Here is a 13,948-nt window from a genome sequence, read left to right on the forward strand (position 1 = left end):
ATGTATATAAGCTGCATGAAGGACATGGAGACCATACCTCAAAGTTCAGCTGTGGATAGTCAAACAGATTGCCCACCCAAGAGAGGGCTGAGTCAAGGAAAGCCAGCAGGGCAAGGAAGGAGATCAGATTCACGACAATGTTTGCTACCAGCAGGATGGAGGTAGAGGCACCTTGACTGGCTGCTTCCAGTAGGTTCTTTGATTCACTTTATCAATGAAAAGAAAACCAGAGTGTTAACATTTTTTAATTCAAGAACAAATCACAGAACTAAAAGTTACATGGACTTGATTAGAAAACTACTACTGACGCTGTTTGTTCACTCATAGGGAAAATCAGGATGAGGTAGAGTAGGTTTTTGCTCTTGATCCTCATGGGAGCCAGCGGGAGGGTATGCTTTTGTTGCCCTGTGGATGAATTCTGGTACATTCGGGGTTAGGCACTATCTGGATCAGGTCTCCGCACTGTGACTGCCTGTGGCTCCACTGGGACAGGGGAGTGGGCATTGCTCTTCTTTCAGGCACCCCTTGCCCCATCTATTCATGAACAGCTCCTTAAAAACCTTTTTCCTTTGCCTGTTGTTCTCAAGGCAAGTGAGTCTCCCTGCAGATGGTCAACAAGTTCACTGCTGTCATTGTTGAAAAGATTGCTCCACCTTTGCTTTTGTATGTTTGCATTTACAGATTTATTACAAAGCAAAGAGCAACAGAGCAAATGGAAAAACCTCTTGGTGGCTCACCTCAGGTAGGCATTTCCCTCTTTCTCTGGAGAGTTTACTGTCTGGCCCAGGTCCTTGTTGTCTCTGTGCCTATCCCAATGGGTAGTGATACCACCATATGTTGTAATAGGCCATGCTGCACCTGAATGCACAAACTACTCATTTGGGGTATATTGGTGTGTAATTAATTTATTGATTGCACATCTATCAAGTACTACCCCTAAAGCTTATGTGTGAGGAGTTATTTTTCCAAACCCCATTTTTGCATCAGTGTTACTATTCACTAGAGCCTAGATCAGCTTACCCTTTTGCCATTTGTAGGCCACCCCTCAGAGTTACTGTTGGCTTTTCAGTTTCAGGCCAGAATAGTTTGGAGGTGGCTAATGATGCTGGTGCTGACATGACAGAAGCAGTCAGTAGGTGGGAGGCGGAAACCTAGAATTCCGTGTGACAGAAAATATGCTGTGATAACTACATCATGCACAAACATAGAGAAAAGCAATTAAAATTGTTAGATGCTTGGATGATTTTTCTACAGGGGGTCATTAAAAAGTTCATATTGCTCATAAGGAAGAGAATGAGCAATACAGGAGAAAAGCCAACTGGAGACAGGAAAAGTCTAAGTAGTGGAAAGTATGCAGTAATCTTTCCAAGAGGCAAACTGCTTCACTCCTCTCCAGTGGCAAGGCAGAAGCCAAAAGAAACAACAAAAAGCCAGGTCCATCAAGTGCAGCTGGGCATAGCAATTGCAGAGCAGGTGATTGAGAGCCAGCCAGCCTTCCTTTACACCCCCTGCATGCCCTATAGTGGCAGAAAAGTGTTTTTGTCCCTTGAAGTTGTGTTTTAAAAAAAAATAATTACTTGGCCTAACAGAAAGTCTTTGATTCCTCTTTCAACCCTTCTTCCACAAATTTCTACACAAAACAACTTCTTTGCTAACTTCTACAGTATTTCCATCTGTCCTTTTCTTCTCTTACTCTCTTGGTCTTTTTGGCCAATAATCCCTTCTTACCTCTGCTTCTCCACTGTATTTTATTCATATATGGAACTAATATATTTATCAACTGTCCCACAGTGAATCTGATCATAAATCACACCTTCAGCCCTGTTTTTCTGCCTTTGTATTCCCAGCCCCTTAGCAGATAAGATGTTTACTACCCATGTTCGTACAGCATCACTAGAACCTCAGTCACAAGTCAGGTCTTTAGGGTCATATGGCTAGCAACAGTTCCTGAAGGACTCTATCTATATCACTGCCACAGAAGTGGGAGGGTTGATCAGTTAATTAGTATATTCCAGATGTCAGTTCATCTGGACTGTAGGAAGGTATTCAAATCAGTCATTTCCATGCAGCTATGGCAGGAAGTCTCTCTGCATTACTTAGGTAGGTGTTTCTGCTACTTAACAGTATCTTGAAGGCCAGACCTTGGTATCCTTTTTACTGTCAGAATACAGGGGATTTTTGTGGTTAATTCTTTCAGAAAAAAAAAGATGGGAATGACTCAGGTATAATTCCAAAGCATTTTAGCTGGGCTTCTATACTCACTTGATTTCAGGTCAACAGTGTATTTTCCAGTTCTCTTTCCCCATCTTACCCCAAAAGAAATATATGCTCCTAAGACACTTCCAGCAATAGTTGAGAATCCTGCTGTCATGACTGCATGGAGTTCAGATCTGGTGATGTATGGTAAGTAGGGCCGTACCAGGAGAGGAGACTCTGTCTGGAAGTGAAAAACAACTACCAAATTAAGAACTTCCTAACAAACCCGCAGAGGTTTATTTTACTAACAGGGCAGAAAAACAAGTGGCTGCATCACACTTTCTTAGGTGCCTTTGACTAGTTAATCTTAGTGCTAATGAGTGCTCTGAATATTAATAGGCTGGGGTTTTTTTTACCCTAAGAAGAAAAATTGTACCAACATCCATCTTGTCTGAAGACACTGTTTGCTGGTTTGATGTCTGCCCCAAAAGTCCAATGAAATTGCCAAGAAATCCTAATCCAATTCTGAGTTAGGGACAGCACAGGTAAGGCTGTGTGTCAAGGGAAATGTGTACTAGCCACTACGGGCAGCTTAAAGCTCCCAGCCCCTCTGGCATATGTGCAAGCACATGCTGGAGGCAGTATCATGAAGAAGTACTAGTTTAAATCTTGAAGCACTGGGATATAGTGATGCACCACTGCTAAATAACTGATATGCTAATGTCACTTTTGGGCTTGGATGCTACTTGGTCATCTTTCCACATTGCTCTGAAGCCTGGGACAGACACTGCTGTAGTGCAGGTTTAATGAATTTCCCATTAAAGTGGGCTGGTAGACTGTCTCATGCTTTTGTGGCTAAGGCCTTGCACAGCCAGCCCTGGATCTCAGTTTTCTGCATTGTCTGTCTCTGTTGCCTTTGCCTGACTCATACACCCTCTTTTCACCCCATTTGCCTTTTCAATTGAAAAAAACCTGAAATTGTTATTTCTTCACAGCCTTGGAGTAGTCTGGCAGTCTTTTTAAGAGAGATCTATGACCTACATATATGCTTGACTTTCTGTTGGGAAAACATGGTTTCCAAAACCTACCCCATTGTGCATCACTGCTGACATATGAACGTATTGGAATTCTGGAAATCAACCACCTGTCCTGCTGTACTGGAGTCCTAGCTTCATATGAAATGATGATTTTTTTATACACAGATGCTCGCTGAGCAGCAGTATTTCACAATACTCAGTGCTAGCATGTTTTTCTATGTTCCAACTCACCTGTCCCACAAATATGTTACCCGCAGCTACCAGAGACTCAACAGGAGTTGTCCCCATGAAAATTTGCATTATCCAACCAACCTAAAATGATTAAAAGAAAAAAACAACAAAACACATTGGCCTGCCTATTCCATGCACTTGTTGAATTAATCATGTCAATGTAAAAGTTCTGAGACACCTTACAATATTTCCTGAGTTAATGATTTCAGCTTCAAGATATGGGATATTCATTTAATAGTAGCATGTTGAAGTAAGCCAGAGGAGGAATAATTTAACAGAATGGAGAGTACCCCAAGCTCCTCCTGGGCACTAAATTGTTAAACTAAACTAATCAAAGCAGGTATTTTGATGTGTCCTTACCAGTTATGTATCTCTGCAAAGGACTTGGATCATAGGAAGATAAAAAAGGTGAAATTTAGATTAAGGCTAAAAATGCCTCATAGAAATTTTAGCACAGTATTTCAGCTAGGTGAAGGTTGTGGTGTTTATGTAACAATTCTGTGAATGAGAAGGACAAAGGACTTCTTAAGACTATCTTCAAATAAGGTTTAACTACCACCACGCAGGAAGATCTTTCCGCTCATATGTTAAGTACACTGGGTGGACAGGGCAGAAAATGGACTTTTGTGGACTTGCTCTTATCTTAGTTGTCACTGGCACTGGACATAGGACCTGACAGAAATGAACGCTTAGAGCATGAGGTGAGGAACCAGCCTCTGATCTTATTCTGGGGATCCGCGATAGGAAGGTATACACAATTGCTACTGCAATGCTTAGTAGAAAGCAGAAATCCACTGTCTGGGATGTATGCTTCATCCTGCACTTTAGGGGCTGGGAAAGGGCCCGGCAGAAAGGAAGATTTAAGCAAGTATGGCATCTAAACACAGGAACACTAAAACTAGCCAGGCAAATCTAACCATTACTACAATGTTAGCAATAAAACCAGGTTGGGGGGAGGAAAGTGTGCTATGTGATGCCAGTTAGGATTTTACAGTCGTAACATTTGGAACTATTTCCACGTTAAAAATAAAAAACTACTTTTCATATGCCTACCCCTAAGCAACTTGGTCTGGGCCAATGCTACAGTTTGGCTGCATGTGTGCAAGAAGTGTCCCACACTAGGCAAATTAATATCTACTGGCAAAAATTCATACCTTTCCAATGAGCCACTGCATGAATCCAATATGGTAAAGCATAGACATTACTGTGCTGAAGAAAACCACAATTGGCAGGACCTGATTTGGAGACACAAAATCATTAACACTTCTAGAGGGGTTTTCCTTTCCTTGATTCTGTAGGCCATTTAATTTTTGAAAAAGAGGCTCACGTTTTTGGAGATATAATTAAAGGTATTGAAAAGTCATCATTAAGTTTACACTTACGCTGTAAAATTTTTAACCTTCTAGGCTCGTTGTTTATGTTTGTGGTGGAATTAACTATTTTTCATGTAGCTATATAGTTTTCTAACAGGACTGCAACAGTTTTGAAACTGTCTGGTTTAACATGCTATGCATTAGTTTATAGCCATGTTTAAGTCAGCTCAAACATTTATTGGGCAATGGCACCTACAAAGACTTGGATATGTACATCTGTAGACTTTGAAAACAGTGAACAGAAATATATACAATGGGACTGTGGTGTAGAATTCAGAGCTCAACTTCTCTGTTTCTGTGTTTAAAAACCACAGTTTAGACTGCTATATAAACAGAAGTCGAAGAGATTTTGATTGCGGTTGTAGCTGACTTGATTTCACAGAATCAAGGGCAGCTTCCTTAGAAAACCCATACTGTGTAGCTGCCTTTTAATAGCACACTATAGAAAAACCTCTTTTATTCTGCTTTATTTGTAGCATTGATTATGCCAACGTGGAGTATTCAAGAGCTCTGTAACTGTACACAGAGACAGAATCTGTTTAAAAACAAATTCATAGGTGTATATCTATTAAATATAAGAAGTGAATATAAGTACATTTCAGTGGATACAGAAGGAAAAATGTTTTCCTTAAACATATAATTTAAAAGAATTGTATGAATGCCTAACCCACTGTCTGATGGGTGATTAAATGTGTTTTTTCATCCTAAATAAAACTAGTATCACTTGATTCTTAAGTATGTTAAATACACAGGATCTCAGCATTTCTATGCTAGTGTACAACAGGAAGAAAAATTCCCCCCAAAAGGCTCAAAATTAGGCAGGCAGATTAGTTACAGTTAAAACAGTACCACTAACACTAAGAATCTTTTATGTGTGTTCAACTGAGGGCATAATGCATTATAAATAAAAGCAAGGAACAGAACAAAAAAGAACAAAACACTGTGTTAGTTCAGGCCTTTTCAGTAAATAGAAGCTGTGGCTTTCTAGAGGAGAGTTTGTACTATCAGCAATTTTGATAAAGGTTTGGAAACTCAATTTAGATGATCAGAAACTTTCACTGAAAAGAGAGAGTGCAATTCACAGATACCATTGTGCTCTTCAAAAAAGTTAACATGAGGCTGCTTTCTCGAGTTTGATTCTCTGATCCTTTTAGCAGTCCTTTAGGGGTGGTTTGCCATGCAGTGATAGCAGAAAGTTCAGTTCAGTAAAAGTAACACCTTTCTTCCCTGCCTTTTTTTCTCCTGCCATTTCCCCTCCCTGTTCCTAAGCGTGTGCTAGCCAGAAAGGCATCTGGCTTCCACCCAACTTCGTACTCTGGCACAAGTAGGGACCGCTGCGATGCCTGTAGGGAAATGGGTCTGGAGAGGCCGTGGGCCGACATGCAAAGGTCAGCTGTCTGTACTGGATGGTAAAAACCATAAGCAAGTGTCCTCTCGTCTTTTACTCCAAATAGATGAGAAAAGCTCTCCAGTTTGAGAGCTGTGGTTTGGTTTTAGCTGAAGGAGTGAGAAGACAATGTTGTGCCTATGCTGGGTGGCAGCTGGCACCCTTTGACAAGTTACTTGTGCACATTCCTCTGAAAATACTTTAAATAACTTTAAAACATGTTTTTCCATTTTTGCAGTTGCAGGCATTTCTTGGATGAAACATTTGTCTTTACAAAACAGGGAGTTTGTTTTCCAGTTGTGATCATTTGTGCCTTGACTGAATAAAGAAGTTGAGGACTACTTTATAGCTAAACCCTCCTGCCTTAATCCCCAGTGACTTAATGTGGTATCTGTTATGTTACGTCTTCATCAGAAAAGCATAGCAACCATTGTATTACAAGTAATTGTAATGATTTGTCATGTCCAGACTAGCTTTTATCTAAGGCATAACAATATCACGTGGAAAGCACTGGCAAATTATTACTCTAAAATAAGCAGAATGTTAATAAGCTACTTGCAACACATGGCATTGTGGTGGGGTTTCAATTGTGTTGTCTGCAGAGATAAATGCAATGAAAAGCACTTGAAACATGAAACAACTAGTTCAACTGAAAAAAAAACAGAACTCTTTTACAGAAAGGCTCCCCATGGTGTTAATACACTGAAGTGTTAAGTCAGTGGTTTTGAAAGTTGGGAGAGAGAACAGCCTCAGGAAAACTCCTTCTGTCCCATGTCTATATGGAGGAACCACGTCCTCTCCACCAGCCCTGAGAGGAGTTTTGCCTTTGTGCTGGGCCCACGTGGGTTGCACATTGCGGGTGGGACAAGATGGGAAAGCTGATGCAGGAGTGTCTTCTTCTGCTCCCCATCCTCTCCTTCCCCCTCTTTGTGGTGCCAAAACCAGGGGAGTAGGTGACACAGGGTCAATAACATCAGAGGGCTCCTTCCATGGGTCTTAGGGCTTGGGTAGCAGGGCGTGCATGTCCAGGCAGTACCTCGATGGCAAAGAGCTGTGCAGGGGCATGGGAGAGGGAAGGGAAAGCGCTGGTGGTGCTCCAGGGTCAGGCACCTGGCGAAGCACTCAGAGGGCAAAGGGAGCCCAGGCTAGGAGCAGGTCTGGGGAGGGTGGAAGCCACCCAGCCTTGCTGGAGCTGCGGGTACAGGATCTGGGGAGATGAGGAGGGGAATAGACTATGCAAACCTTTGTATTTGAGGAGGGGTCTGGAGGGCTAGGGGATCGGGGCACAGTCATATGTACGTGGAAGCAGGACTGTTAGGAAAAAAGGGGGCATGGGGATGATCCAAGGAGTCTGAGAACAGCTTCCCTCTGTAACTTATGGGGCTGTCGCACACCCTATGTGTGTAAGAAGATTTGCACAGCAGGGGAAGGTCATGGTGGAACACCAGCCTTAACTGGCAGTGTTTCCTTTTTTGGTTAAATGTGAAATGTATTTGGAAATAAAAGGTCAAGAGTCCCCTTTGTTTTTTTCAAAAAACATGCATTGATTGCATGAAATTGCCTTTAAGAAAAGAAAAGCTCTTAAAACTCATTCTTCTGTCTCATGGACTTCCAGTTCCCTCTTTCTGCTGCAGTGCCCTTACCCTCTGAGCGCCAGAGTCTGCTTCAAAGATGTGGGTACTCTGAACAAGAGGTGACAAAGAGATTGTCTCCAACTTGCTTCTGCCATTAAAAAATTCACCAGTTTAATTTGGATATACACACACCATTACAGCCTGTAGGCAGAGACAGTTGTCAACTCTGAGAAAAGTGGGGGGAGAGCCGCAAAAGTAAATATGACAGGGAAGTCATATGGACCTCAGCTGCAGCAGAAGCCTACTCCTCAAAAAGGGCTAGCCTGTTTCCATATGGGAGGAGTGGATGGGTCCTGCAGTGTAATTATACTGCATGGTTAAACTATTAGAATTATATTTCTATCTGTGGACAAACTTGTGTGGAAATTTAGTCTCCAGTATGTATAGTTCCTGATACCTACTACATACCTTTAAACAGTCAAGTTTTAACTGATGAATAAATTTAACAAGAACTCTGAAAAATCCCACAATAATTCAATGGAGAATTTGTACCAAAGAGCTCTTTAAAATTACATTTATGTGGCCTTCAAATGTTGCAGTTAATTCTTCCCATAATATAACCTCTAAGAAAATAAATTCTTTAATTTGTATTTTTTATAAACTGGGTAATTTCATATTTATTATAAATTCTGGAATATGGTTTGACCTTACTAAAGAGCTACTTTCCAGATCATCATTATTGCCTATGCTACGTGCAGTGCAGAGAGTTGAAATTGTTGGCTGCTCACAACTCCTCTCCCATTTGTGGCTTGATGTTTAGGTTTTTCCTTATGTTTCTTTAAAGGAGAAGTTGCTACTGATGTTTAAGGAACATCCTGGTTTCAGATACTCCTAAAGCCTGACCTTCAAAGTAAAGCCTTTCTCAGGGAGCTATAATTCTCCTGGCATAAAAAGGATGCTATTGATATAACAGAAGCCTCATTTCCCACTTGCTCTAAGCAAACTTCACCTTTCATAGTCAACAGGATAGATGACTTAGTACTAAGAGGTTTTTTCTAACTACTTAAGTATTTGGGTGCTTGTTTATGTGGGCAAGTATTTTTTTCAGAACTCTGAAACTTTGCATCTACATACATAAATATGCATTTAAAATAACCCAGTTTATGCATGCAAATGCATGTATTTATGACTAATCAGTGCTTCCAAAACTGTGTGCTCAAAGGCTGTAGTGGGACTGGTCAGAATGCCCAGTGGGTGCACACAAGGGATGTGTCTGATCTGGTAACTGTGTCCAAGTTAGCAGAAAACTGAGGTGTCCCTGCATATTACTAAGGATGCAGTATGGATACAATTGGGCTCTGACAGTTTTCTGCAAAGACATACCCTACCACTTCTCTACTCTCTCTCAAGAGTGAAGGCAAGATTGAGCTGTTTCTGTTTTAGAGGGCACTTTGAAATATCTAGGGGCAAGATTTGGACAGCTCAGCACTACATGCAAACCTCATAAAATATCTGAAAGACACAAAAAAGCACTTTTGACCATCTTAATCTCTAAATAAATGACAAGCATTTCAAGGGAGAATAGGCTGGCTGTCACTGATGTTGGCGAAGAGAAATCACTTTCTACAGAAGGACCAGATGGAGCACGTTTTGGTGTTGCTGTGCACTTGTCTGCCACTCTGTTTACCATATATACTCCTATACCAAGACATATGCAGCTCTGAAAATCAACTCATGGGTTTTGCTTTCTTGTTTTTCAGTGTGAAAATAACCTATTGGTCCCTGTTATCCTCTTCTAGAAACTCCACATGTCTTCTGCTGTCTTATCCCATAGAATAAGACTGATGGATGTGTGCATACACAGAAGCAAATTTTTGACTGTCTGATCCCTGGTTATGGCTTTAGTCAGCAAAGTATTTTGCATCAGCACTGAGGCATTAAAAAGCACCTTGAAAAAAATAATATTCATAAGGCATTGTGGAAAACACAGGAAAAATAGCATTGGGGGTGGGCATTAAAACCATTTCATCTCCAAAATTTGTAATTGTGAATGCAAATTGTCATATAAATGCTCAATAGAGTAAAGGTCAGAGGACACTGGAAAGTGAAACAAAAGGTACAAAAATACTGCAATTAAAATATAGTTTATATTTCTTCATAAAATGCTTCTTTTTTTCCCCTCTAAGATGTTCTGACTATTCTTATTAGCAGCATATTTTACATGTAGCATCTTCTTTCTTAAATAGTGAAAGAGCTAAGTGTGAAGAATATCCAGCTTGGAATATCACCTCCAGAAGAAAAAAAGATAAAAGGTGTGTAAACCCATGGTCAGGTGTCTGAAATACCAGACAGAAGGACGATCTCTGAGAATGTCCTGATACATTTCTCATGGTTGGGGTTTTGGGGTTTTTTTTTGCTTTATATGTTCTTGATTCCAGCCTAAGCATGTATTATGGCATGGGCTATGTGTGTGAGCAAAACCAGACAGGATGCTGGTGCGTGTTAGAGAGCACAGAGCACATAAGCTGTATTCCAGCAGTTTCCCGACAAGGTCTCCAAAGGAAAGTTGTGAAATCTCGCTGGGATCTTATTAATGTAATAATAATGTCATGTAATTCTTCCTGCTTATGCATGGGCAGCTTCTAGCCCTTCTACTTGGTTTAAGTGTATATCTAGGCTTTCCACTTCTACAGGGGTGATGTCTGTGAGGCAGTGGTCTGCACAGCAGTTTGGGATAGAACAGCATAGCACCTTTACTTGTGGAGATGTGGGGAAGATAGGCTGGAGGTAATATTTCTTTCAGTGACCAGGTAGGAGCCTTTTAACCTATTCCTTGTAGAACCATATCCCAAAATCCTATCTACTTGTATTATATGTTGTTATACTTGGACTAAATAAGTGTAACCTAACCCAGTGTACAGCAGTAAATGAAGGGCTCTATGTGGGGTTCCCAAATTTTCTGTTTGGAGTGTCACACAGTAAGGAATAGTTTACTTCTTAGCTGATTTCTCTGGTCACTGCACTAATATCACAAGACATGCAATGATTTTATTTCCCAGCCATACTGTTCCTTTTTCTGTTGTCTATCTGCCACGTACAGCATATATAAAACCTGACTTACCTTAAAAGCAAAGAAATGATTCATGTATTTCTCACCGAACACAAACTTAGCACCTGTGTCAGAGTACTCCAGAAAAGTCTAGGGACAGAAAGCAAAGAAAGTTAGCCATAAGCTTCGGGTCCTTGCCAAAAACTAAGCAAATATTGCTAGCTGTGTTGCAGAGATCTGGTGAGGTCCAAGGAGCTTGTGTTCTGCTCTGTATGGGTCCAGGCTTCACTGACGGTGTCTGGCTGAACTGAGGGTCACTGCTCTGCTCTGCCAAGAATGCAGGCTGCTCTCAGAGTATGTAGATAAACAGCAAGGACATAGAGCATATTTTCCTGCAGTATCCAACACAATAAAGGCCATAAGCTATACTAAAAGAAGAATTTCTTTTTTAATCCTGATACAGTGGTGCATTTCTACACTCCCTCTCATGCAAATAAGTGCAGTAAATGATACAGTTTAAAATGGAGATTTAGTGGCTGAAGTAATGAGTTTTGAAAGGAGTAACCAAAAGCTGGCCTAAAAAAATGAATTTTTTAATTCTGATACAGTGGTGCATATTTATACTCATGATGCCAACATATGCAATTAATGATACAGTTTAAAATGGAGATGTAAGTTACAATTTCAGGCCAAGGATGGTAAAGCCATTAAGAAACAGGGTCACTTTGGCCATTACTCATCAGCCTGTCCCACATGGTCTTGTGGGACTAGACAAAAAAGAAATTAATTCAGGTAGTCAATTGCCTTTCTAAGAACTCATTTTTTCTCAAGACAGGAAAACATCCAGGGCAAACAGACCCTTGAACTGTCTAGCTGTTATGTGAGAGTCTCAAGACAGAAATTTATACAAAAAATAAATTTTTTGCCCAGTAGCTTACCTGTATCTGAATGCCTAGCCAGTTAAATACAGCAAACCCCACTTTGGTCCTCAGAATAAGAAGCCCGAGAATAAACTGCATTCCTATTCCTGAAAATACTGGTCTCCAAGCAACCTAGATGGACAGAAAAATAAAAATAAAGAAACCACTTGTTATTTAAATAAATAATAATTTACTTTAGATGTTTGTTAAAATAATGTAAGGGTACTCTTTGACTATACGGTAGGATAGGAGCAGCTGCCAAAACAGGTTGTACAAGACTTGGAGCTTGAATCACCTCTCCTAATTTGAGAGCTCTGCAGTGTGGATGTCTCTATCTGAGCTAGCTGCTGAAAGCCTGGCTAGGTAAGTGTGGACATGCCCATTTCACCATCACAGACTGCAAGTAACCAAGTAATAGGAAAAGGAGAGATAATTCTCCCTGTTCTACAGTTTATAGATGAAATAGACATAAATGAGGGCAGCAGACATTCTTCTTTTTTTTTGTTTTTAAACTGGAATGGAAACATTAAAAAAAACGTAATTGAGCATGGAGATTCTTCATGTATCTGGACTGGGAATAAGGAGGTTTTGCTACAGGGTTTTTTTGTGTGCTTTGGTAATTTCAATTTTGTTTCTGTTCCCCAGCTTTAAAGAGGGATGCTTTTGATACTCGAGAACTACTCATAGTTAGATATTGCGATTCATATGACATAAAGGCAGTGTTAGGAAAACGGTGGCTGTCTGTGACCAGTCCCTCTTCAGTACACTGCAGATTTCTCTTCTGCTGCCTCAGAAAACATCTTTGTTTTGTGAAAGCTGAATCTGATTATTTACAAGGCAAAGAGTTGAGATGGCACTCTCTAATTTATTCAGATGATATCTGAATAACACGAGCCAATTAGGTGTAATGAGGACCCATGGGACAGCACAGGAGCACATGAGTTTTCACCTCAGTTGGAGACAACAGCAATTTTAAAGGATGGGGAACGGTAGGCCCATTAGTCCTGCCGGGGGGGGATTTTTTCTGTTAAGAAGGTCTCAGCACTGATGCAGGAGTGTTGAAAAAATGTTGGTGAAACTTGGTGACCTGGACGATGGATTAATACATGACTGATGAAAGCATGCACTGTGCACTAGCTATTGCACTCAGGGGTAAAAGCTGAGGTGGGAGCTGTGGCGGCTGAAGTAACCCCTTTGTAATATCACAGCAGTACAGAGTGGACATCTTATTAAATTAAAATAAATGTCATTGACAAGTGTATGGGAGTGGGTTAGTGAAAAGCAAGGACCTCGGCTTGGACTCAGCTGCTGCATGTGCAGTGGGAATCAAACTTGTGAGGGATTAAGAGCTACACGAGGGGAGCACATCTCCAGTTCCATGCGATTTGTGTTGATGTGATGACAGTGTCCTCAAATAAGTGCCAGTGATGTCCTGACAACTGCAGAGAGCTTCCTGTGGGTGGGAAGCATGGAGCAGGCCTGCCTCAGCTTGCACCAATGCTCCAGGAGCAAAAGTATCCCAATCTGCATTAGGGCTGGAGCAAAGGATGGGCAGTGGCCTCCCAAAATACTAAGAGATTCTGGTACAGCCTGACACATGCTCCCCAAGATGTCAGAACAAAATTACTTTCATCAGAAATTAAATACATCACTGGGTTTTGGCAAGCTTAAATTTTGATGTTCATGTGTTTTCTGTTACTCTTACTGAACTTGGTGCTAGGGTAGGGTAATAACTTTTGAGACATTGAACAAAAAAATCCCAAAAGGTCCAACATGGACTAAATACTCACTCTGCTTGGATATTTGGAAAAGATAAACATCAAGAGAACATACAGCACAAGCCCACCAAAGGAGATCAGTTGGCGGGATCCCTGTTTTGCTGTGTCAAAGATGAGCCAGCAGATGACAGCTATAATAAAAGCTGCATATAACACCCTAGGAAAAAAAAAAGTGTCAGGCATGACATCCTGAAGAAGAGCAGATATTCCTTCCCCTTCCCCTCCCCACAACATCTACAACTCTGCCTGTGAATAAACTCTCTGAGCAATGTATTAAGCTGAAACGTGTAGCTCTACACAAGCAGGAACCTGCCTTTGCTGCCGCAACTCTGACAATAACATCCCTTGGTGTCATCCAGAAGAAATGTCTTCCAAACATGTCCCCAAAGCCAGAATTTGGGGA

The 13,948-nt window shown here is 41.0% G+C and overlaps 1 protein-coding gene across 1 annotated transcript in view; it reads right to left on the bottom strand.

Moving 5' to 3' along the window:
- SLC28A3 (solute carrier family 28 member 3) overlaps positions 1–13,948 on the bottom strand; it is a 43,837-nt gene that overhangs the window by 9,268 nt on the left and 20,621 nt on the right. Inside the window, exons 5-12 of the mRNA XM_075019777.1 lie at positions 13,558–13,702; positions 11,786–11,899; positions 10,920–10,997; positions 4,619–4,699; positions 3,465–3,545; positions 2,312–2,437; positions 1,021–1,151; positions 38–206 (exon numbers count right to left, since the gene is read on the bottom strand). Coding sequence (XP_074875878.1) covers positions 38–206; positions 1,021–1,151; positions 2,312–2,437; positions 3,465–3,545; positions 4,619–4,699; positions 10,920–10,997; positions 11,786–11,899; positions 13,558–13,702 — 925 coding nt within the window. The remainder of the gene's footprint in view (positions 1–37; positions 207–1,020; positions 1,152–2,311; positions 2,438–3,464; positions 3,546–4,618; positions 4,700–10,919; positions 10,998–11,785; positions 11,900–13,557; positions 13,703–13,948) is intronic.

This window comes from Buteo buteo, chromosome Z (assembly GCF_964188355.1).
Source record: "Buteo buteo chromosome Z, bButBut1.hap1.1, whole genome shotgun sequence".
Classification (NCBI taxonomy): Eukaryota; Metazoa; Chordata; class Aves; order Accipitriformes; family Accipitridae; genus Buteo; species Buteo buteo.